This window comes from Cryptomeria japonica, chromosome 9 (assembly GCF_030272615.1).
Source record: "Cryptomeria japonica chromosome 9, Sugi_1.0, whole genome shotgun sequence".
Classification (NCBI taxonomy): domain Eukaryota; kingdom Viridiplantae; phylum Streptophyta; class Pinopsida; order Cupressales; family Cupressaceae; genus Cryptomeria; species Cryptomeria japonica.
Genome location: NC_081413.1, coordinates 190737535 through 190760746, shown reverse-complemented (window position 1 = coordinate 190760746; position 23212 = coordinate 190737535). Strand labels below are relative to the sequence as shown.

The following is a 23212-nucleotide window of genomic DNA, read 5'->3' as shown; positions in this document are numbered from 1 at the left end:
TTTTTAAATTTTTTTAGGAGCTTTTATAAGCATGAAATCTCATGAATTTGTTTTATAATGAGCAAGCTTAAAACTTTAAACTATATCACAATATTTTTAAATTTACTTTAAACACCATGTCAAAAATACGAGCTTAAATTAAATCCTGATTTCATAAGACCTATTCCCACCTTAAATCAATCAATCTATCCTCTTCTCCCTCAGACCCCTTATCCTTGATTGTTTTTGATAATATATGCAAATAGAGGCAAGAAAAAAAAAAGGCACAACGTTACACATTTGTCATCTCCACCACACATTAACGATAGTCCATTAAAATCACTTGGCTGGCGTACACAAAATTATCAGTCACATGGCCACGATGTTTCAGTGCAGTCCGATCCAAAAATTCATATCCCTCTTTCATAATTCCTCACAAACAAGCTGAAAAACAGAAAAGCGTTATTAAAAACCTACCAAATTCAAAAAGCAGGGGACTGTTTTTAAAAAAAAAGAGCGAAAATGCTGAGAAGCGGCAGCAGCAATAATGTGAACAGCGAATCGGATTTCGAGCTCCCTGGAGAAATTCTGAATGCGCTGCCAACAGACCCTTACGAGCAGCTGGATTTGGCACGGAAAATTACATCTATTGCTGTTGGAACTCGTGTTTCGAAGTTGGAAGCAGAGGCTGTCAAACTTAGGCATAAAATCAGTGAGAGAGATCAAGTAATTCATTCCCTCAACGATAAAATTGGCCACTTAGAGCGCAAATTGAGTGAAACAAACGAAAAGCTCTCCCATGCCTTTCTAGAACAGGTTAGATCATCTTTTGAAGTGTTAGTTTCGTTTATTTCTAAATGTATATTTATCGTCGACTCTAAAAGTCGATATTCTGTTTTTTTCTACTCAGAGACTTGAGAAGATTTTCGTCTTCACTTTGTTGTCATAGCCTTGGTTAAATTCATTCTCTTTGTGGTTCTCATATGGAAAGTTAATACTTACTAGACGTGGACAAGTCAACTGTTTTTCTCAACTTTTTTCGCATTCAAATTCACAGTTATCCCGAAATTCATCATTTTTATCATAATTTTCGTTAAATTCAACTGTTTTTTTCTTTTCAATTTACTGTTAATTCACAATTTAACAGTTTTTCGTAATGTTTTGGTTGAATTCATCTATTTTATGCTCTGAAGTTTTTGCTATATCCTAAGTATTTCTCGCTGTCAAACTTACTGTTATTTCTAAACATAATGCTTTTGTAATATATTCGTTAAATTCGAGTTTTTTCGGTCTCAAATATAGTGCTATTTTCAAATTGACCCTTTTTTGATTGCCTAGAAGCACTTAACTGTTTTTTGCTTTATAAAGTTAAAAAAAACTTGAATCCTTTTGTAATAGTTAGTTTCAACTATCGTCGACTCTCAAATTCAATGTTCCTTTATTTTTTATTTATTTTTGTTAGTTCTGGTTATGTCAATTGCATTTTACTCTCAAATTTACTGTTATTTCAAATTTAACCTTTCTACAGTACTTTGTGTTAATTGTAACAGTTTTATGTTCTCGATTTTTTTAAACAATTTGATTGAATTTTCGTTTGATATGTACTATTGTGTACCAAAACTTGATCACCTGATTTCAAAATGTATTTTCAATTGTTTTCTTTTTTGTCCTCGTTTCTAAATTTTTTGCGAATTCGCCCCTCTTTTGGGGTCCGGGTAACCTTTGGCTTAGTTTTAAGATCAGGTCAGCTTCTTTTTAAAATGCTCGTTTCTCAAAATAACAGTCAGTTTGAGCTTTCTGTAAGAATTCTGGTTAAATTCAATGCCAATGCTTTTTAATAAATTGCATAGAAGCTTTTGGTTTGACGTCTTGAGTTCTTTAAATTTTAATTGATCTTTTTATTGTCATTTCCTTTTTTTTTGTTTCAAAGGTGGAATAATGGATAAGAATCGTGGATTTTTATTTTCATTGTTAAATTTGGTTGTTAAAGTTTAAAATATATTTTGTCTTGAATTCTCTCTACATTTCATTTTTTGTGTTTTCCTATTATTTTTGTTGTAGCAATTAGGTGGGTAGTTTTCCAGTTGAAAATGATTTTTTAATTTCAGTGCATCTGAAAGTAGATAGTGGCTTATCTTCAATTGGCTGGTAGGATGGATGAATCACACCTTTTCTCTGTTTTCCCTTTTCCACCAATGTATTATATTAGAAAGACAGTAAGATTTTTTTTCCTTGAAGTTTTCAAACTTTTCTTCATACAATGGATAGACCCATGAGTTAGGATTGGTGGCTTCCCTGTTCTCTGACTTCATTATAAGTTTGCATGATTAGAAAGGAAGATTAGAAGAAATTAGGTTTTAGAATTGTCTGCTTCCTGCCAATTCAGCGTGTCAGTATCTTTGTGAATCTAAATACAGATGGTGTGGTAAACAAGTGGGTATATTTCCATGAAGGGAATGCTTTTTGGGAAGTGAGGAGTGATTTCTATAATCAGGGATTCGGGAGTAATTTTTCTGTTTATCTAAATGAGATGCAGTGTTAATTCTGAATGCATGAATATTGGTTGGAGGGGGCTGGGGTGTCTTCTTTCATTTCTTTCTGCTTTTGGCATACTATAAACTAACACCTGTGGATACTAGAGTGTGATAACCTCATCTTAATCTAAAGTTTACTTTAAAGAAATATATAAATTCAGGAGTGGCAGACCTGAATCTCTAAGTAGTTGTTGTTAAGAATAAAGATTAGAAAACCATGTAATCTTATAAATAAGGCCGCTTCTATATCATTAGCTTCTCATTCATTAGAGAAAGATAAAGACAATAATAAAATAACAGTATCAAAGATTCAAAGCAGTAGTCATACCTTCAAATGAAGAGCTTCATTGATAAATCTTGTACACCTTAAATGCAAAGGGGTTAGCATCATATCATAGAATAAAGACTTGCAAGCATCTATGGAGCAAGCCGTTGATCATCCCAAGAAGAATCCAATTTCCATCATGCCGAGCACAATGACCTCAAACCATTTCGTATACCTTATCACAATCTTACGTTGACATCTGTGAACTCCCATGATGCCGCAGCAAGGTCATGGCCAGATATCCTGAGAAGGTCCAATATCATTATGGAGATAGGGAATCAAGTTCATCCTTGAAAAGACCAAATGATCATATAACCGAGATAGAAGGTGAAATACATCATCAGCATGAAGATAAGATTAATCACGACCAGCTAATGAACATCAGATCGGAGCTTGTTAGCCATCACCAAATACGATATCACTATCATTGATAATAGTCACCATTACAAGATGGATACCGTAAGCCTGCACTCAAACAGCATCGGCCTTTGGAGTAAGTCAGTACAGGTGCAAGGATAAACATTGATCCAATTTATCAAGGAATCGTTGTTACATAAGGTGATTCGATGGTGAATAACTAAATTAATGATGCATATAATCGAGATTAGTATACCCCTTAACTAACCATAATGAAAGGAGGAGGGGGGGGGGCAGGTTTGCATTTCCAGTTTGTGAGGAGACACATCCATCCGGATGGCAAAACTCTTGCATTAGAAATTTCGTGGAGATTTTATATATTTTGTTTATCATCCAGTTTGGATCGCTCATAGAGAGCAAAGGCCGAAGGCCACAAAATCGTGTGCATGTAACCGAGCAGTATTCACATCTGAAACAACACCATAAACTGTGCATGATCTATATTCCAAATCAGAAACAGCATCGGCAAGTATATCGCTTCCAAAGCAATCAATGCCTCATACATTGCACGTATCTAATCTCATATCCGAAATAGCAATCTTGTTCCTATAAGCAATATTACTCTATTGCATATACTATAAAGGAAGATCAGAAATAGCAATCGATATCCCTCTTGGCGATATCCTCTCATCAGTTGTTACATAAATAATCAGATTGATCAGATATTGTAGCCATTGCTGAAAGCGATAAATATCAATTTCATAATCAGAGTATATATCAGATATTGCATATCACTATAAGTGATAATATAACATTCACACAGCATAATTCATAACAGTCATATCAGACATTGCTGTTGATACATCAAATTGCACACATTTATATTGGTTATATCAGGAATTTCTATTGATCTTGATTTATCTTCCATTACTTGCTTAAATACTATTCAATTGACATAGTAGCAAAGGGGAAGTTGAAGTTATTGTCTCAGTATCTCTGTCTATTCTAAAACGGGACATTACAATTGGTATCAGAGCTTTACTCCTGCCAGCTTGTGAATGTTTATGAGCGATAAACAATATATAACTTAGCAAAGAAGAAGATCAGGACAAGATAAACAGTACCAGCAAGAAGGCACCAGCATGGGAGACAAAGATCTCAGCAAGAAGATGGATAAATTATTTGACGAACAAAGAAACACTCAACAAAGAATGGCTCAGCTACTTGATATGCTCACACAAACTGTTATCAGTGTCTCAGCAAATAATAATGGTAATAATCAAAGAGGAAACAAAGGACAATCAAACAATGGAAACCCAAACCATGGGACAACCACAAAAGTTCTCGATCCATGATGCCAACCTTTACCCAAAGGGTTGAACAGTAAGAAGAAAATGAACCTCTAATGGTGGACCTTCAAGACCAATTTCGGCAAGACTGGATTGATGGAGGACTCCAAACTGAAATGTCCTTGAAAGCCTATATGGACCTAAGACTAAGACACATGCCAAGGAAAGGTAATTGAGACAATTACTCCGAATTAAAAAGAGAAAGGTTGGAAAGCTCAGCATACCTTATTTTGATGGGTCAGGGGAGACCACAACACGGTCATGAGTACAAAAGATAGACACCTACTTCCAGCTAAACTCTATGCTCGAAGAGGAAGCCATCAAATATGCAGCACTACATCTAGATGGGGTAGCACATGAATGGTGGTACCATGGAATGACTACCATGGGGCATGCACAAATTAATTCTTATGTGGAAGTCATAGAAAGACTAATCGAGAGATTTGATAGCAAGGAACCCGGAAGTTCACTTCAAGGATTTGACACAACTTAAACAAAAGGGTTCTATTGATGAGTATATCATGGAGTTCCAATGTTTGCCAATTCTTGTCACGGATATATCTGAGAGAAGGCTAATAGTCCTATTCATGGATGTACTAATGGATCCATTAAAGGATGGATTAAGGCCCTCAATCCAAAAAACTCTTCAAGAAGCTATCAAGAAATCTAGAGACATGGATCAAGGAACAATAAAGAATAAAACATTCTCCATATAACCAATAAAGTCCAAAGAACAATTTGACCTGCCAAAGACAAGGGAGGTTCCTAGAAGAAATCAGTTAGATGAGGCGACCTGCCAAGAATTACAAAGGAAGAAGTTATGTTTCACATGAAAGGAAGCATGGTGACCCGGCCATAGATGCATGGGGAAAGGAAAGATCCATAACATTGAAGTGATACCAGTTAGTGAAGGAGAAGAAGAATATGATAGTCTAAACAGCAGCGGATTTGAAGATGAAGCTACACCCCCGTCTCCATCCAAGAAAAAGAATACCTTGGCCACCACTAGAGGAGCCCAAGGACTTTCCGCGTTCCAAATTCAAGTATGCTTTCACCTACATCCCATTACCATCCTTATTGATAGTGGGGCCACATATAACTTTATAAACTCCTCACTCCTACAAGACCAAGAAATATCAACGTATGAGCAAAAAGGATTCTCTATAGTGTTGGCCGATGGATCAAGTATAAGGTGTCATACCATAGCACCAAAACTTGATATCACCATTGGAGACTACAAAGTATGTGATGACTTCCATGTGTTGGAACTAGGAGACATTGATGTAATCTTGGGAATACCGTGGATGCATTCCATTGGCCCATTCACTCAAGACTTTGGAGCTATGATTTTAAAATTTAGGATCAATGGAGAAGAAGTCATCCTAAGAGGAATACTAGATGAAGTTCCTTACAAAGGAGTGGCAAAGGAGAGTCAAGGAATTCAAAGGGAAGAACTCAACTCTCCTCAACACAACATGTAACAACAACTCAAGGAAAATATTCAATAATTACTTTTGGATTTGATTGTGTATGCTAGTTTTTATCATCAACGTTTTGAATCACTCTTTAATTTATCATCAGGATGAACAAGAATACCAAGGAGATGAAAGATAAAAATTGGCATACACAATCAAATCCAGAAGTAATTATTGAATATTAGCATGGATTGTGGAAATCTGATAGCTCTAATCAAGGAAAATAATCATGGCATGAGTAAAGATTCTTTAATAAAGCCTGCTCTCCAATATGTTCAAAGGATCAAAGACATCATACAAGAGAGTTTTGTTGGATGGCTGAAAACAAGAGGACCAAGTATCAAAAAGATAAAGAAACATGACCACTCCTCAAGTGAAGGAAGAAGAAGCTATGAAATGCTTGTGGACAAGCATCTCCAAGAAGGGGAGATTGTGATATCCCAATCTTAATCTAAAGTTTACTTTAAATAAATAAATATAAATTCAGGAGTGGCAGACTTGCATCTCTAAGTAGTTGTAGTTAAGAATAAAGATTAGAAAACCATGTAATTTTATAAATAAGACTGCTTCTATATCATTAGCTTTTCATTCATTAGAGAAAGATAAAGACAATAAAATAATAGTACCAAAGATTCAAAGTAGTAGTCATACCTTCATTTGAAGAGATTCATTGATAAACCTTGTACACCTTCAATGCAAAGGGGTTAGTATCATATCATAGTATAAAGACTTGCAAGCATCTATGGAGCAAGTTGTTGATCATCCCAAGAAGAATCCAATCTCTATCATGTCGAGCACAATGACCTCAAACCATCTCGTATACCTGATCACAATCTTATGTCGACATCTGTGAACTCCCATGATGCCGCAACAAGGTCATGACTAGATATCTCGAGGTGGTCCAATATCATTCTGGAGATAGCGAATCAAATTCATCCTCAAAGACCAAATGATCATAGAACCGAGATAGAAGGTGAAATACATCATCAGCATGAAGATAAGATTAATCATGACCACCCGATGAACATCAGATCAGAGCTTGTTAGCCATCACCAAATACAATACCACTATCATTGATAATAGTCACCATTACAAGATAAAATCCGTAAGCCAACACTCAAACAACATCGGCCATTGGAGTAAGTCAGCCCAGGTGCAAGAATAAACATCGGTTTGATTCATCAAGGAATCATTGTGTTGTCTCAATTTTTGAATTTTCAAAAAAATAGACAACCCCTACAATTTTTAACTCAAATTTAGTAGTATTCTTCTCTAAGGCACGTTTTACGAGGTTTAAAACTCGTATTTGTTAATGTCAAATCATTAGTGGGTGTGTTTGTCATCGTTGTCCAAGTTTTGGTTGGCTTTTGTTTTCATTTTCCTTGCTTTTTGTGCAATTTGGGGATTTGAGTCAAACATTGCAAGTAGGAACTTTTTGCTGACATTGCAAGTAGGAACTTTTTGCTGTCATTGCAAGTAAATGAACTTTACTTGTAATCAGGTTTTAGAAACTCGATTACAAGTCAACTTATTGTTTTAAAGTTTGCTTTACTTGTAATCAGGTTTTCTAGGAACCGATTACAAGTATGTTTTATAACAGCAAAATGAAACAAATATTGCACTTGCAATCAAGGTTTCAAGACCCGATTGCAAGCCACCATTGTGTGAGCATCTCGAGGTGCTTACTTGCAATCGGGTTTCAAAACCTCGATTGCAAGTTTGTGTCTACCTTGCAAACCTTTCACACTTGCAATTGGGGTTCCAAGACCCTATTGCAAGCCAATATTGCAGGAGTGTTTTGATGTATATTACTTGCAATTGGGTTTTGAAACCTCGATTGCAAGTTTATTCCTACCTTGTAGTCTTACTTCATCTCACACTTGCAATCGGGGTTCCAAGACCCGATTGCAAGCTAATGCCTATCATGCAAGAATGCTCACTTGCAATTGGGTCTTCAAGACCCGATTGCAAGTGTAAGTTTCAACGCTTTTTCCTAACTTGCGGTCTTCCATTTCCACATTCCAAGTTTGCTACGATCCCTTGCACTTGCATTCCGCCTCCCAAGATCTGAAATTCGCCTTTTGTCTCAACATACTCTCATTCCCACGTCTTTCCTTTGCAAGATCAATACTTGGAGTCGGGTCCTAGAGACCCGATTGCAAGGGATTTCAATGTATGTAAGGATAGTAAGCAAAAGCCAGTGCTTTCATATGTTGATGACATTAAATGAAAAGAGTACAATGCCATATCCACAGAGAGAACTTCTCTCAAAGAATTAGTATTACCCCAAGCAAGAAGATGAGGTTGGAGTTCATTGACAAAGGACATAAGAACTATCAATGATGCAAGTTGATGTTCCTGGACAAATACGTTCACCGATCTCAAATACTTCAAGTTCCAGCAACATGAAGACCTCTTAGACAGAGGATGATGTAAATAGAGTCGTGCCTTGGACACTTAGATTATTTTCAATCATGCATTTGTAATTTCCCTTTGACAAATTACATGTAATATCAAAATTTGTAATTACAAGTAGTCACATTACTTGTATTCTTGTAACTTGTAATTACATGTAAACAAATTACAAGTTGAAAGGCAGTAGGACTGTCATTTGGAATAAGTCATTGTTAGTTGTGGAATATGTCTTAGTTAGTTGGACTTCTCCCACTTTTTGCTCTCAGATCCTCTCCTATATATTGGAAACTGCTCTATGTAATTTTTATCTTTTTGGCAAGCAAGAAAAACTCTGTAGAAATTTTCAGCGATAAAAACTGTGTTTTATACTTGTAAATTTGACTCTCAAGCAATATAAGGAGAACATTTGAGTTTTCAGACTTTGTGTTGATACTTTGTTCATATATTCATTGTATTCTTATGTTATAGTGATATAATTTTTTGCATATACTTGAGATTCTAGTGAGGTTGTTGGAAAGAGCTTTAATCTGATTTCTTAGAGACTTTGTGTTGCAAATATTGAGGGTTAATTTAGCATAGTTAAGTGTTCATGATAAGATGAAGCTACAAGAATTTGTGCTTGTATTTGTTCTTATTCAATAGCAGTCTAGAAGTGCATCATATTAATAGACTTTGAGCTATTGTATGTTGTATATTGTTATCATACTAATCATTTTGGAAGGTTGATAGGATAGTAGAAGAGTGAAGACTTTGAGCTTTTGTTTCTACATCCCCCGTCCTGGGGAAGCGACAAAAGACTTTGCACTTTCATGGAAACTTCACTTCCTTTTGTATAAGCATCTTTGTTTAGGTTTCTAAATTGTTACTCTAGTTGTAGTTTCTTTTTCTAAAAAAGAGAAAAAAATATCTTCTTCTCTAAAAAAAGATAAAAGGATGTTGTCCCACCCAAATAAATTAAATTAGTGTTTATAGGTTATAGTTAATTTTTAGTAGGAAAAGGGGAGCCTTCCCTTAGAATTAGGAGAGTTTTAAACTCACTTGCTATGGCTGAAACCATAATTTTGCAGTCCTTCCTAGGTGTACAAAATTTTCAACCAACAATTTTTGGCGACTCTGTCGGGGATACGATACACATCCAAAGGCCTCATGCTTTTGGTTGAATTATTATTGGTATCCTATTCATTGTAATATTCTTTTCTTGTAGTGTTGTCCTCATTTTTGTTTTCAAAAATGAAGGACCATTACAAGAACTTTTTGTTAAAAAATGAAAAAATTTATTCTATGGCACGCTTCCCGAGGCAGAAATTTGCCCCATCCTTGGGCTGAATCGATCGTTGATCCATCCCCAAGCTACGTTTCGAGTCCGTTTGCTATGTTTTTGCTTCAATGTAGGGGAATTTTTCGATGATTACCAATAACTTGTAATTTGTTTTTCAAACCCACCTTGAAGCTTTTAGGCTTGTAGGGGAATTTTTCTCCAATTGTAAGTTTTTATAAAACTTGTAATGGGGGTTTTAAAACCCCCATTACCAGTAGCTTCACTTTAAGTGTTTAAAAACTTGTAAATGGGATTTTAAAACCTCTCTACATGTCTTTATAACTTAAATTTGTTTTTATAATGTTAAAATAAAACTTGTAAATGGAATTTTAAAACCCCTTTACATGTTTTATGTGAAATCACTTGTAAAGGGAATTCTATTTCCCAATTACAAGTAATTTTACTTGTAATTTCTTTTCTAAAACCCGATTTTGCTTATAAAGTGCATTTTTGACATTTTAAATTTGCTATTTGGTCAAAAAATCCCGATTTTGCCTAACATGTTGAAAAAGTGAAATTTTAAACTTGTTATTTCCTCCAAAAAACCCGATTTTCATTGGTTCATGCAAATTAAAACTTGTTATTGGTTCCAAAAAACCCGAATTGCAAGGAAAAACGTTTTTATGAGGATTTTAGGCAAATTTTTGTGGAGATTTTTTGGGAGATAGAAGGCGTTTTGGATTCCTCCCTATTTTCATGCATTGGTAGACACCTTTCACGGCACATGGAGGTTAAGATTGCTGGTTTTTTAGGTTTATAACAGCAAACACGTTTTTGCCAAAAAACCACATTTTTCTTCATTAAAGATGCCACGAATCAGCAATCTTATGAATCGTTTTGGCTTGGTATGCTAAGGCGTTGAGGTTAGAAAGAGTCTTGGCCACTTTCCATGCCATTTTCCATGCATTTGACACCACATTTTTCAGTTTTGGGCATTTTTTCAAAAACATGGCTAGGGTTTTGGAATGCGGTTAATTTCTTTTTAAGAGTTCTCCTTCCTTCTTTCAAAGATTGATCATCTTTTTGAAGAAGGCATTTTCGGATTGGAGCAAGGTAAGATTTCTTTTCTTCTTGTTTCATTTTTCTTGTTTTCAAATATGTTGGTTCTTCCCCAAAAATAGGTTTTGTGAGAGAGATTTTCCCCTTTGTAAAGCAATTTTAGAATTGCATTGTTCTTCCCCATTTGCCCTCTTTACTTGTATTTGGGATTTTAAATCCCAATTACAAGTTGGATGAAAATAATTGTTTTTCCCTTATGGATAAAAGATTTAACCATCTTTTGTTGAAATTCCAAGTTGCAAAGATGAAAAATACCCATTCTTTCAATTTTGGGTTTTTAGAACCGGATTACATGTTGAAAGTTCTTCCCATTTTCTTGAAGACGATCTTCCCAAAATATTTTCATTTTCACTCATATTCATTTCCATCATCCGTACATACCATTTCATCCACTCATCTCACACCTTCATTCATTTTCCCCATTTAAAGTCTACCTGCGGTCAGCCATCCAGAACCCGAAATTGGTCCAAAATGCACTCAAAAAACACTTGTAAATGAGTATTAAAGGTCCAATTACAAGTGCAAACTTGTAGTTACCCATTACACATATGAAGTTGCATGTTTGTTCTCGACAATTGCAAGTTAATGTTCTTGTTTATCCCACACATGTAATGCAGCTTCCGAAACCCGAAATTCACTTGTGAGCCCATTTTTGCATCAATTTATCCCTTCCCTTGTTAGTTTGGTTTGCACACACAATCTACCAAATCAATGGATTAAGGCATGGGCCTTATTTTGCAAGAAGATTTCAAGATTGGAGGATGATACAAAGAAGAGATACAACAACAATTCATGGTTGAGAGCACATAATGCTTTCAAGACAAATATGGTCATGACATGGAAAGAGGAAGGCAGCCCTTTCCCTCTTGAAAAGCTAGTACTACCCCAAGCAAGAAGATAAGGTTGACGTTCGTTGGACAAGGACACAAAGATCATTAAGGATGCAAATTCTCGTTCCGGTTCAAGATGCCTTCACTGATCCAGAATACTTCAAGTTCTAGCATCTTGAAGCGACATGAAGATCATCACAAACAAAGGATGATGCAGTTAGAGTTGTGTCTTTAGACACATGGAATAGTTTTAGTTATGCATTTGTAATTTTGTTTTGACAAGTTACATGTAAAAGTATTTTTTGTAAAATGCAAGTTACACATTACTTGCACTTTTGTAATTACATGTAAGGCAACTACAAGTTGTGTCCAGTTAGGACTGTAGTTGGAATAAGTCTTAGTTAATTATTGAAGTCTTAGTTAGTTATTGAATAAGTCTTGGTGGTTGAGAGAATCTCTCAAGTTAGTTAGGATCCTCGCACCTTTTTCTCAAGGCTCCTGTTCTATAAATACTTGAGGGGTCTATTGTAATTTTTATCGTTTGGAAAGCAAGCAAAAACTTTGCCAAATTTACAGCAAGAAGTCTTTGAGCTTATGTATGTGAATTGAAAGTTTTGAAGAATAATAAAGAAGGATTACTCAAGTTTTGAGTCTTTGAGCTACATGTTTGAGTTTGAATCTTTTTATTTCTTCCATGCAAAGTGTTTCTAAAGGAGCTTAGTCTAATTTGATTTGAAGTCTTTGAGCTGCAAGTAGAGAAGATTAATTAAAATAGGAAAATCTCTAGAAGGAGCAGCAAGTCTTTGAGCTTGCGTCTATTCTTGACAAAAAATTATTGTTTGATAAGAAATATAAGGAAGTCTTTGAGCTTGCATTAGTTCTTGTCTTTGTGTTGAAAGAATAGATTATTCTAGTCTTTGAGCTGTTGTCTTTTATTCGTTGTAAAATTTAGTATAGAAAAAGGTAGATAGGACTTCCAATAGTCAAGCCTTTGAGCTTGATATTGCTGTCCCGTCCTGAAGGAAGTGACGGGAGTCTTTGAGCTTTCAAGAAACTTCGTTTCCTTTCTCTCGTTTTCATTTGAAGTTGTTACCATTATTATACATTTTCTTGCTATCACTTTTCTAAGGAGAGAAAAGGATATAGGCTTCCTTGAAGAAAGAAGGAAGACTGCCGTCCCATCCTGTTTTTATTTCAGTTTTAGATAGATAGGGGGAGCCTTCCCTTAATTAGGAGAGTTTCATACTCACACACTGTGGTTGAAGCCACAATTTTGTTTGTGTTCAGAAGTGTACAAAATTTTCAACCAACATGTAGTTTGTCAAGCTTTCAACAAGGACATGTAAAATGGCTGCCCAAGGTCCCTGGGGGAATGCTTTTGGTCCATTGAATTTGACTCCACCTCTACATGCTCTTTTTGATGGTTCTTGAAAGAATATTTCCAAGTTCTGTGTGGATGGAAAACAACATCCAGATGAACATCTTGCTGCTTTTTACATTGCATGCAGTGTTCTTGGAGTTGAACATGAAGATGTTTCAGTGAAACTTTTCATTGGAACTCTACAAGGTGTTGTTGCTGACTGGTTCTACCACCTCATGCCACAAACTATCACTAATTGACAAACACTCAGAACAAAGTTTGAAGAGAGGTTCAAGCCTATAGAAGATGCTCATGCATTGTTGGCATAGTTGACTCAAATGAAAAAAGAGTTACAGGAACCAATGCGGGAGTTTGTGGATAAATTTAACAAGCTGTCTAACAAAATTCCAATGGTGGATCAACCCACTGCTGAAAATTTGAAGTGCTTCTTCATCAACACTCAGTTTCTTGAGGTGAGTTTCTTGTTGAGAAAGATAGTTCCAAGAGATCTTGCAGTTGCACAAACGTTAGCAATTGACATTGAAGATGATCTTATCCTTGTAGGTAAGATAAGGATAGAGCCAAATGTGTTCAAAGAAAATTCTCATTTGGAATCATCTTCTACCAGCAGAATAGATCCCATGGTGTAGAGGTTGGCTAATGAGTTGCTTGCCCTCAAAAATCAAATAGCTCAAGGTGTATACTCTTCCCCTTACAAAGACATTCCAAGGAGGCCATATCCAAATAATGCTTCTAGTTATGTAGCTAGAAATCAGGATAAGCTTCCTTCACCACTTGAAAAGATTGTACTTGAGGCACCACCGACAAATGCAACAGTGGGGAATTCTGAATTTGAACAAAGTAATCTTGCTAATCTCTTCGAAGAGAAGAAAGAAGACATAGCTGGCGACTCTCATATCTGATTAGTGCGTTATCAAGGAGCGGTTGAGAAAGATACCATGGGGAATACACAACAAGAGGTTGAAGGCCACAATTCAAAGGTGCTAGTAAATGAGGATCATCACGTCATGAGATGTGAAAAGATGGACATGCATGAAGGTGCTAGTCAAGCTGAACAAGATGAAAATAATGCATCTATATTTCAAGGTCATGAACTTGAAAATATTATGCGTGAAGAAGCTAGCAAGGAACTTGATGAAGACCTTTTCACAAACATAATAGAGGAGTTTTGTTCAAGTCTTGATGACAATTCAATATCTCCCAAATTTGAAGTTTGTGAACGACATAATGAAGTAAGCAATGCAGCCATGTTTTCATTTGAACCCTTTGAGATAACTCATTCCAATTAGCATGAGGTTATGGTTGAAGAAGAGGCTATCAACTAAAGGAGTTCTGATTTTGTCCTTTCAAGGGGATGTCATATAAGACATCTAGCTTGGTTGGAAGCTGACAAGATGTCAAAAGAATGAAGATACAATGGAGGAAGGAATAAAGGATGCATATATGGTTGAGCACGGGCAGCCCAAATCCATTGATCCACTTTGGAGCAGCAGTATGTGTGATTTATGAGGAGGCAGGTGAATTTGTTCATCTTTTTCAAGGAGCAGTGCATCAAGCTATGGTATAATTGTTCGTGCTTCAATTGGTTGTGGCTGCTTATGATCATGCAAGGCATTGCAAGCTGTTGTGGAAAGGTGGCTACTTTGGTGAGCCAATGAATGTTTTCATTTAGGAGGGTTTCCATGGTCAGTTGGTTTAGGTTAGGTTAGTTTCCTTTTCCAATAAGTGTGGTTGCACAAGTTTGTGTCTTGTTTTCAATTGGTTTGCTTTGCATTAGTCATATACCCCTCCTTGTTGTCTGTGTCTTTGTTGCTTTACTCTGTAGCCCAATGGATGATAAAGGCACTTAAAGTTTTGGGTTCTACTCCCTTCAATTGTTCCAAGTTTCAACGATCAAAGGCAGTTCCCCAGTCAAAGCCAGCTGTTGTCTCAATTTTTGAATTTTCAAAAAAAATAGACAACCCCTACAAATTTTTACTCAAAATTTGTAGTTGTCTTCTCTAAGGCACATTTTATGAGGTTTAAAAATCGCATTTGTTAATGTCAAATCATTAGTGGGTGTGTTTGTCGTCATTGTCCAAGTTTTGGTTGGCTTTTATTTTCATTTTCCTTGCCTTTTGTGCAATTTCGGGTTTTGAGTCAAACATTGCAAGTAGGAACTTTTGCTGATATTGCAAGTAGGAAATTTTTGCTGTCATTGCAAGTAAATGAACTTTACTTGTAATCGGGTTCTAGAAACTTGATTACAAGTCAACTCATTTTTAAAAAGTTTGCTTTACTTGTAATTGGCTCTCTAGGACCGGATTACAAGCTGTTTCATAAAAGCAAAATGAAACGAATATTGCACTTGCAATCAAGGTTTCAAGACCCGATTGCAAGCCACCATTGTGTGAGCATTTCGATGTGCTTACTTGTAATCAGATTTCAAAACCCCGATTGCAAGTTTGTGTCTACCTTGTAAACTTTCACACTTGCAATCGAGGTTCCAAGACCCAATTGCAAGACAATATTGCAGGAGTGTTTTGATGTATTTCAGTTGCAATCGGGAAAGGCATGGTTTTTGTGATCAAACTTTTTCAATTGGGAAAGGTAGTTCAGGACAGGAGAAAGCCAATTAAATTTTGTTTGATTAAACTTGGTTTTTGTTGATATTAGAAAAAAAAATATGTGCAGTCTGAAAATATGGAGCTAGCTTGATTCTACCTTCGTTCGTTGGCCCCTTAGAAGAATTAATTTACAGTCTCATTGCATGATTTGGCTCTGATATATGCCATTTGTTTAAAATTTAAACTTAGTTTCATCTTTCTATAATATTTTGGTTAAATACAATATTAGAGTATCAATCTATTGAGCTTCTAATAGATTGGAGAATCATAAATTTGAGTTTTCAGGCAAACCCAATGCCCAAGTTGGGACACTACTTGTCTGGTGACTGACATTAATGTATACCAAAATATAAAAATTGAAGATGCCTTCAATAGTCAGTCTAAACCTGCTGTGTAAAATAAAACTCCTATAAAAACCATCCATGAATTTCATATTTCAATGCTGGTCATAATGGGTGCAACCCCTTACAAGATTAACCACACCACAAGAAAACATAAAATCACAAGGTTCCAAGCCCATTTGTCAAGTTGGAATAAAACCAACGCCACATTGGATGCTAACTTCCATCATAGGCTTCTCCCCCACATCATCTCTTAACCATGGACCTTCGTCACAAACTTTGTCTTTCATAAAAGGATAATTAACCAAATGTAGGTTGAGATTGTGCAGATTTCTTTTGCATGAGGACCCCACTTACATATGCCATAGACACAACAATAAATTTGTTGCAGACTATCAACATCCAGTTTGAAGTCATGAAAGTTAGCATTAAGTTTAGGAGAATAGGAATTCTATAGAGTAAATTTCTCATTCTTAGAAGACAAAGCCGTGCTCTGTTTTTGTTGTTTAAAGACAGTTTCTTTAATCTCATCCTCATCTTTATTTAGACATTTATAAACCCAGGAGGCCATATTGACAACATGATCATCATTCATTGTGGGAAGTAGAGGAAATCCTAGGAAAGAAAGTGTGAGGTTTGAACATAAAGCAAGTATTTTGATTTTTCAAGATAGAGAGGTCCTCAACATCTAGTTTAAGTTCCTCTAAATAAGGTCCTTGACATTCATCCATTTTTCATTAAAATCCCTCACATCCAAGTTAGATTGAACTGAATGATGGTAATATTATTCTCGTAGACAAAAGTGTTTGGTCTTGGTATCCACGAGAAAAGGAGGAATGGGGATGGGAAGTGGGCTGGATTTAAGAACAACAGGGATCATATAATCTTTAACCAAACCAAGATAATCCACTTGTTATAACTAAATTGAGGACTTTGTTTGTGGCCTTGACTTGGGCCTTTCTATTGTTGTACGTGGCCCTTTCTTGATCTCACTTAGTCACATACTTTAGTCGCAAACATGATGTACTTACACTGATGTGTCTGGCTGAATTTTAATTGGAAAATGAAGTACAATCCTCATCTTTCAAATAGTTCTTGCGGTTGAGATGACTGTTTAGTCATGTATGGTTGGTGAATGAACAGATAACACAGTGTTTTCCACACGTACCAAATATTCATGTAACAGAACAGTCATACATCGCAACATAAATGACAATGATACTAGTTAGACCAAAAGAGTTATATCTTTATTCCATTGTCCAAAATGTCCATACATAATCCCCCCTGCCGAGGTTCCAACCAAACAATATAAAGACTCGACGGTTGGTCAAGTTGCCAACCGTCACCAACTCCCAACTACCCGATGGGAACCTCTCGGCGAGAACCTAAACATAAACACAACATAACACACTTATAAATATTATTCTTACTAACATATGTTATCTACCCCTAACATTAGCCCCCCCAAAAATGTAGTCATCTTCCAGACGACTAAGACAATAAGAGCTGAAATATAAAACATAAACTAGGACCGAGAAGAGGGAGGAGGTGTCCCTGTAGTGGTCAGAGAACAAAGGTTCTGTCCAGTGTGAAGTCTTAGGTTCTTTTTTGCCAGCAGCTTTCGTTCCCGTGCCTTCTTTACCATGTGGGCAGCTTCCAACAGTTTCTTATCTTTTTGCTCCATCTGTGAGGTACCATATTGGCACCTCACATCCCCTGCCTCATCTTTCTCCACTGGTACCGTATTGGCACTTGGCGTACCAGTACATGTTGGTATCGTACTAGTTCCTGTTGGTACCGTATCGGTTTCTGCTGGCATAGTACCAGTTCTTGCTGGCACCATACCAGTTCATGTTGGCATCGTACCAATTCCTGTTGGCACATACCAGTTCCTGCTGGCACTGTACCAGTTCCTGTTGGCACCATACCAATTCCTGTTGGCACCATACCAGTTCGTGTCATACCAGTACATGTTGGCACCGTACCAGTCCTTGTCGTACCCGTACATGTTGGCACCGTATCAGTTCTTGCTGGCACCGTACCAGTTCATGTTGGCACTGTACCAGTTCTTGGCGTACCTGTACATGTTGGCACCGTACCAGTTCTTGTTGGCATCGTACCAGTTCCTGTTGGCACAGTACCAGTTCCTACTGGCACCGTACCAGTACCTGTTGGCACCGTACCAGTTCTTGTCGTACCAGTTCCTGTTGGAACCATACCAATACCTGCTAGTACTGTACTAGTGCTCGTCGTACCAGTACCTGAACATGTCGTACTAGTACCAATTCCCTGTACGGTGACCTCGTTTTTCCCTGGTGCGGCCTCCTCTGCCATTGTCTGGTTTGCCATACTAGTACGGACCATTGGACCAACTGCTGCCTCTACACTGTACGGATTAACTCGTGCACTTCCGCTCCCTAGTCGTACAACCTCTTCAACTTGTGCCAACTCTTCACTCAGCTCCACATGGATGGCACAAATCTCTGCACAGATACCCTCAAACTTTTTATACAACTGCTCCCTGCATGTACGAATGCCACAAATGAGGGGATTGTACGGATCCTGCACGTACGGTATGTCTATTTTCTGACTGTAAAGTCTTTTTCCCTTATCCGCTGGTAGTCGTACAAGATCGTATGACTTAGTTTCCTATGGGTGCAATGTTCCACCGTACGGTATTCCTCCCCTTGCAGGTCGTACACCGTATGGACTATGCCAGTCTCCCATCTTTGCCGACTGTACGCCGTACAGATGACTCAAACACTGCTAGTCTCCCTTCTTTGTCGACCGTATGCCGTACAGATAACTCAAACACTCCCTTGACTAGCGTACGCCATACGAGTGATCCAGTACGGGGTTCCAGTCATCCCCTACGAGTATCACCAGCGGGTCCTCGTCATTGCCTAGATTGATTTTTTTCACATCCCTTTCCTCATACTTGATGGGTTTGTCTTGTTCAAACTGGTGGGCTGGTGTGACATCCACCCGTGCCATCCCTTCCTGGTACCTACCATACTCCGGGGGAAATGACTGTTCTTCTGTACCGCCCCTTGATTCCCCAATCTTGCATATTTGCAGCATGTGGCACTCTGGGTGGAAAACCTTGTAGTCCTCCATCTGCCAATGGAAGTTTCCGGCCAATGAACTAGTTCCATCTTCAGATCATCCGTCCAATTCCAGCACTCCTTCCTCGTTGGGTTCCCTCCCTCCTCTGTCTCCTTCGGAACCCCACTCCCATCTGTTTGAGTCCTCTGAGTCGGAATCAGACGACGCAAGCTCTTCACTGACGGACTGATTCCTCAGGTCAATCACATACTTATGGCCTTCACTTTTGATTGAGAGTGTATTCTTCTTCCAGTTATGATTGGCTCTAGCCATGATCAGCCACCCCCTTCCTAGGAGGGCGTCGTACTCTTTTCTTTCCAATGGAATGACTACGAAATCTAGAATGAATTGTTGTGTCTCGATCACTACCTTTTGTGCCATGAGTGTACCGAGAGGTTTGATACCGTGTTGGTTTGCACCGACGAGATGGAATGTTGGTGGCCAGAGAGCAGGCTTGCCAAGGCTTCTCCATGTTTCCTCCGATAGTACGTTGACTCTAGACCCGCCATCCACAATGGTGTTTGTGAGCTTTTGTCCCATTATGTCCATCTCCACCACGATAGGTTTTCGTCCAATGCTTACTGTGAGTAGCATAGGGTCCATGGCGTCCGTACCATGTTCTTTCACCAGAGCCATACTATGTGGTTCTGTCATCGTTCGGTGTTCCTGGCCGATGGTGGTGTCACCGACTGCATTTGTCAGGGCCATCCTCAACTGTGGCATGGTCTGTAGAAGGTTGAATACCCGTACGGTATTGTGGTCTGTAACATCTGCTTAATGATAGTTTTCTCCGGTCCTGACCAGAGTGGTGTACTGGCAGCCGGGTGCAAGGCCCTCCGCTCTTCTACCATCGCCCGCTTAATATCCGCATTGGCTTCCTGTAGTCTTTCCTTCTCCGTGCGAGGATCAGGGTACATGGCTTTTTTGTTTTGCAATCTTGTGATTGCCAATACGCCTTCCCTCGGTCCTTCCACCTCCAGCATATTCACCCCTTTTTGCCTTGGACAGTCTATGTCCTCATGATTCCCTGGACCCCACCATTTGCATAGCAAACTTCCTGCATCACCCCCGTTTTGACATTCCCGCGCAAAGTGGCCCCATTTGTTGCACTTTCTACATTGAATCATGGGTTGTCCCTTCCCGTCGTATTGAATTCTACTCCTTGGCGTGTTATGATTGGACCTGTTGTTACCTTGTCGATTGTTCCTATACCCTCCAAGAGAGGCATCAGAGTTTGCTGCCGGCTTCAGAGGTGTCGCTGGCCGTGTGACTTGGTTAGGTTGGGCGTAGAGCACTTGTGTGCTCCGTGTTTTCAACTTGTACGGGCATTCCTTAATAGAATGTCCCATTACTTGGCAGATGTCACAGAAGGCTTTGTGGGGACAACTCCCCTTAGTGTGTCCTTCCGTCTTGCAATTGGTGCACCATAGCTCCTTTCCTTCCCTGCCACCTTCTTTGTCAGCCTTTAGTTCTTTCATCACTCTCATCATATCCCTTCGGAGTGCTTGAACGGTTTTGGACTCCCCATCACTGTCTTCATCCGTACTATCACCATCGCTCACCCGACGCTTCCCTCGGGATGTCTTATTTTCGCTTTCAATATCCATCGCACGGTTGTACGCCTCATCATACGAGGGCAGGGGGACCACCTCCATCTTCCGTCTGAGGGATGGTACCAATCCTTCAACGAACCATCTCTTCTTGAGACCATCAGCCGGCTGGTTCTCCATTTTATTGAGTAGTTCCCTGAGCCTTATGTTATGTGCGTGTACACTTTCATTTTTTCCTTGTTTGGTGTTGTAAATCTCTGCCACAATTTTGTTGTCATCTCGTAAGAGTTTGAACTCTTCCTCGAAGGCCTTCTTCAGATTGCTCCAGTACGTTTTATGCTGGGCATCGAGGTTCGTATACCAGTCAATGGCTATTCCTCGCAGAGTGGTTGGCAATGCCTTCAACCAGCAGTCCCGGTCGTCATGGCCATTTGCTTCCCAAATGGTCACGCATGTCTTACAATGTTGTACGGGATTCTCTGACTCGTCGCCCATGAATTTTGGGAGTTTTTGCTTCTGCGGGGTGTGTGCCATTGTTCTTTTCTAGATGGTTTTATGCAGTGCTTGGACATGGCTATATGCCGGAAAGATATTATGTGTCCGAGAGGTACCATATGCTCCTGGTCTGGTTGGGCTCCTGTCAGTCGGGCTTTGGTCACCTTCGCTTCTATAGTCCCTCCTTCTCGGGGTTTCCGGATCTGACCCTCCTATTTTGACGCCCTATAACAAGGACAAAGTTTTAATGCCAGATAACGTTGCTTCAAAAATAGTGGCGATTTCCTCGTGCAGGTCTTGTACCGCCTCCTGCCCTTGTTCAGAATATTTTGACGGAGTACTTTGGGACTCGGCTCCGGAGTCCTCTTCACTTGACGTCGAGTGTGAGGCCTGGTCGGTGAGATCTTCCTCCGCTATGTCTGGAAGTGGCAGGTTCCTGACGACCTCGGCCAACTCCTTCCACGTACACGGTTTTTGCCTCTCTCGACTACAACTCCGACTCACACTTCGACTTCTGCTGTGTTTCTCCAGACTCTTCGAGTCGACAACCTCCCTTAACTGTCGTCTCCTTTCGGTTTGTTCTTTTATGTGGAGAGATCTCCGTACAGTTCCCTCGTTTACTCCTTCGGTGGTAGTGGTACGTCTGTCTTTGTTTGGCCGTAGGGGCATCAAGTGCCAGAGGTACGGCGCCGACTAGCCTCCCTCTCCTCTTCCTCCCTACGACTTCGCTCCTCGTACCGTTAGAGGACTTGTTGCCGCCGAAGTTCCTTTGCTGTCTCCTCCCTTCGGTCTTGGAGTGCAATCAGATTTCTGGCGAGTAACCTTGTAATACTCCCGAGTAGGTCAAAGACGGGGGTGCTGACGGTGAGTTCACCACGTACCGTGCTTTCCGAGACGGCTCTCTCCTTAGCCTCTCGTTGCACGTACTGCATGATCGACGTGTCCCACAACTTCACCAAGTTTGCCGTCAACTGATCCTCTTGTTCCTCTTCCGTAGTACTCTCTTCGTGCATGTCGCTGTCCACGACAATTAATTGCTAGTTAAATGGCCGGTCCATTAATTGCTTCCCCCTGCCGCCATAATTATCTCCAAGTTCGTTCAGGCAATGGCGCCAAAATGTTTAGTCCTAAATGTATGGTTGGTGAATGAATAGATAACACAGTGTTTTCCAATGACCAAAAGGGTATAAAGTGTTTTTTTAGTGGTTTGCCCATTCAGATTCCGTTCTCCATTCTTTGGCATCAAGGCCACCATAGGCTTACTAAGAGTACATTGCATGTTGTAGCATGAACTTCAAGTTCCATATGGCCTCCAATAAGACCCTCATGTGCCTCGTGAAGTTCATTCCCAATCTTCTATCACATCACACATTTTAATACTTGGTTGGGCCCCAGCTGGAACAACAATCCACTGACTAGCAAGAAAGCCTTGGCTTTGCATGCTAATCTTCAGTGTTTGCTTGCTTGTAATTCCCTTAGAAACAGTGCTATGAACAAATAGTATTCATGTTTTTGCATTAGGATGGTAATATAGCAATTTGAAATAAGTGTGTATCCATAAGTCTTTATTTACACTCTTGGTTGTGTTGGTTGAAAATTTTGTACACTTGTGAAAGCAAACAAAATTGTGGCTTCAACCATAGTGTGTGAGTATGAAAATCTTCTAATTAAGGGAAGGCTCCCCCTATCTATCTAAAACTGAAATAAAAACAGGATGGGACAGCAGTTTTCCTTCTTTCTTCAGGGAAGCCTATATCCTTTTCTCTCCTTAGAAAAGTGATAGCAAGAAAATGTATGATAATGGTAACAACTTCAAATGAAAATGAGAGAAAGGAAATGAAGTTTCCTGAAAGCTCAATGACTCCCATCACTTCCTTCGGGACGGGACAACAATATCAAGCTCAAAGACTTGACTATTGGAAGTCCTATCTACCCTTTGCTATACTAAATTTTACAACGAATAAAAGACAATAGCTCAAAGACTGGAATAATCTATTCTTTCAACACAAAGACAAGAACTAATGCAAGCTCAAAGACTTGCTGATATTTCTTATCAAACAATAATTTTTCCTCAAGAATAGACGCAAGCTCAA

The 23212-nt window shown here is 38.8% G+C and overlaps 1 protein-coding gene across 4 annotated transcripts in view; it reads left to right on the top strand.

Moving 5' to 3' along the window:
• The first annotated feature begins 250 nt into the window (after positions 1-250).
• Positions 251-23212, top strand: part of LOC131040960 (uncharacterized protein At4g15545) — a 133914-nt gene continuing 110952 nt past the window's right edge. For 2 of the 4 annotated variants that reach the window (XM_057973926.2, XM_057973925.2), the window contains exon 1: positions 253-795. In XM_057973926.2, coding sequence (XP_057829909.2) covers positions 502-795 — 294 coding nt within the window. In that variant the 5' untranslated portion in view covers positions 253-501. Of the gene's footprint in view, positions 796-23212 lie in introns of all 4 variants that reach the window. The other 2 variants (XM_057973927.2, XM_057973929.2) reach the window with 2 other exon arrangements.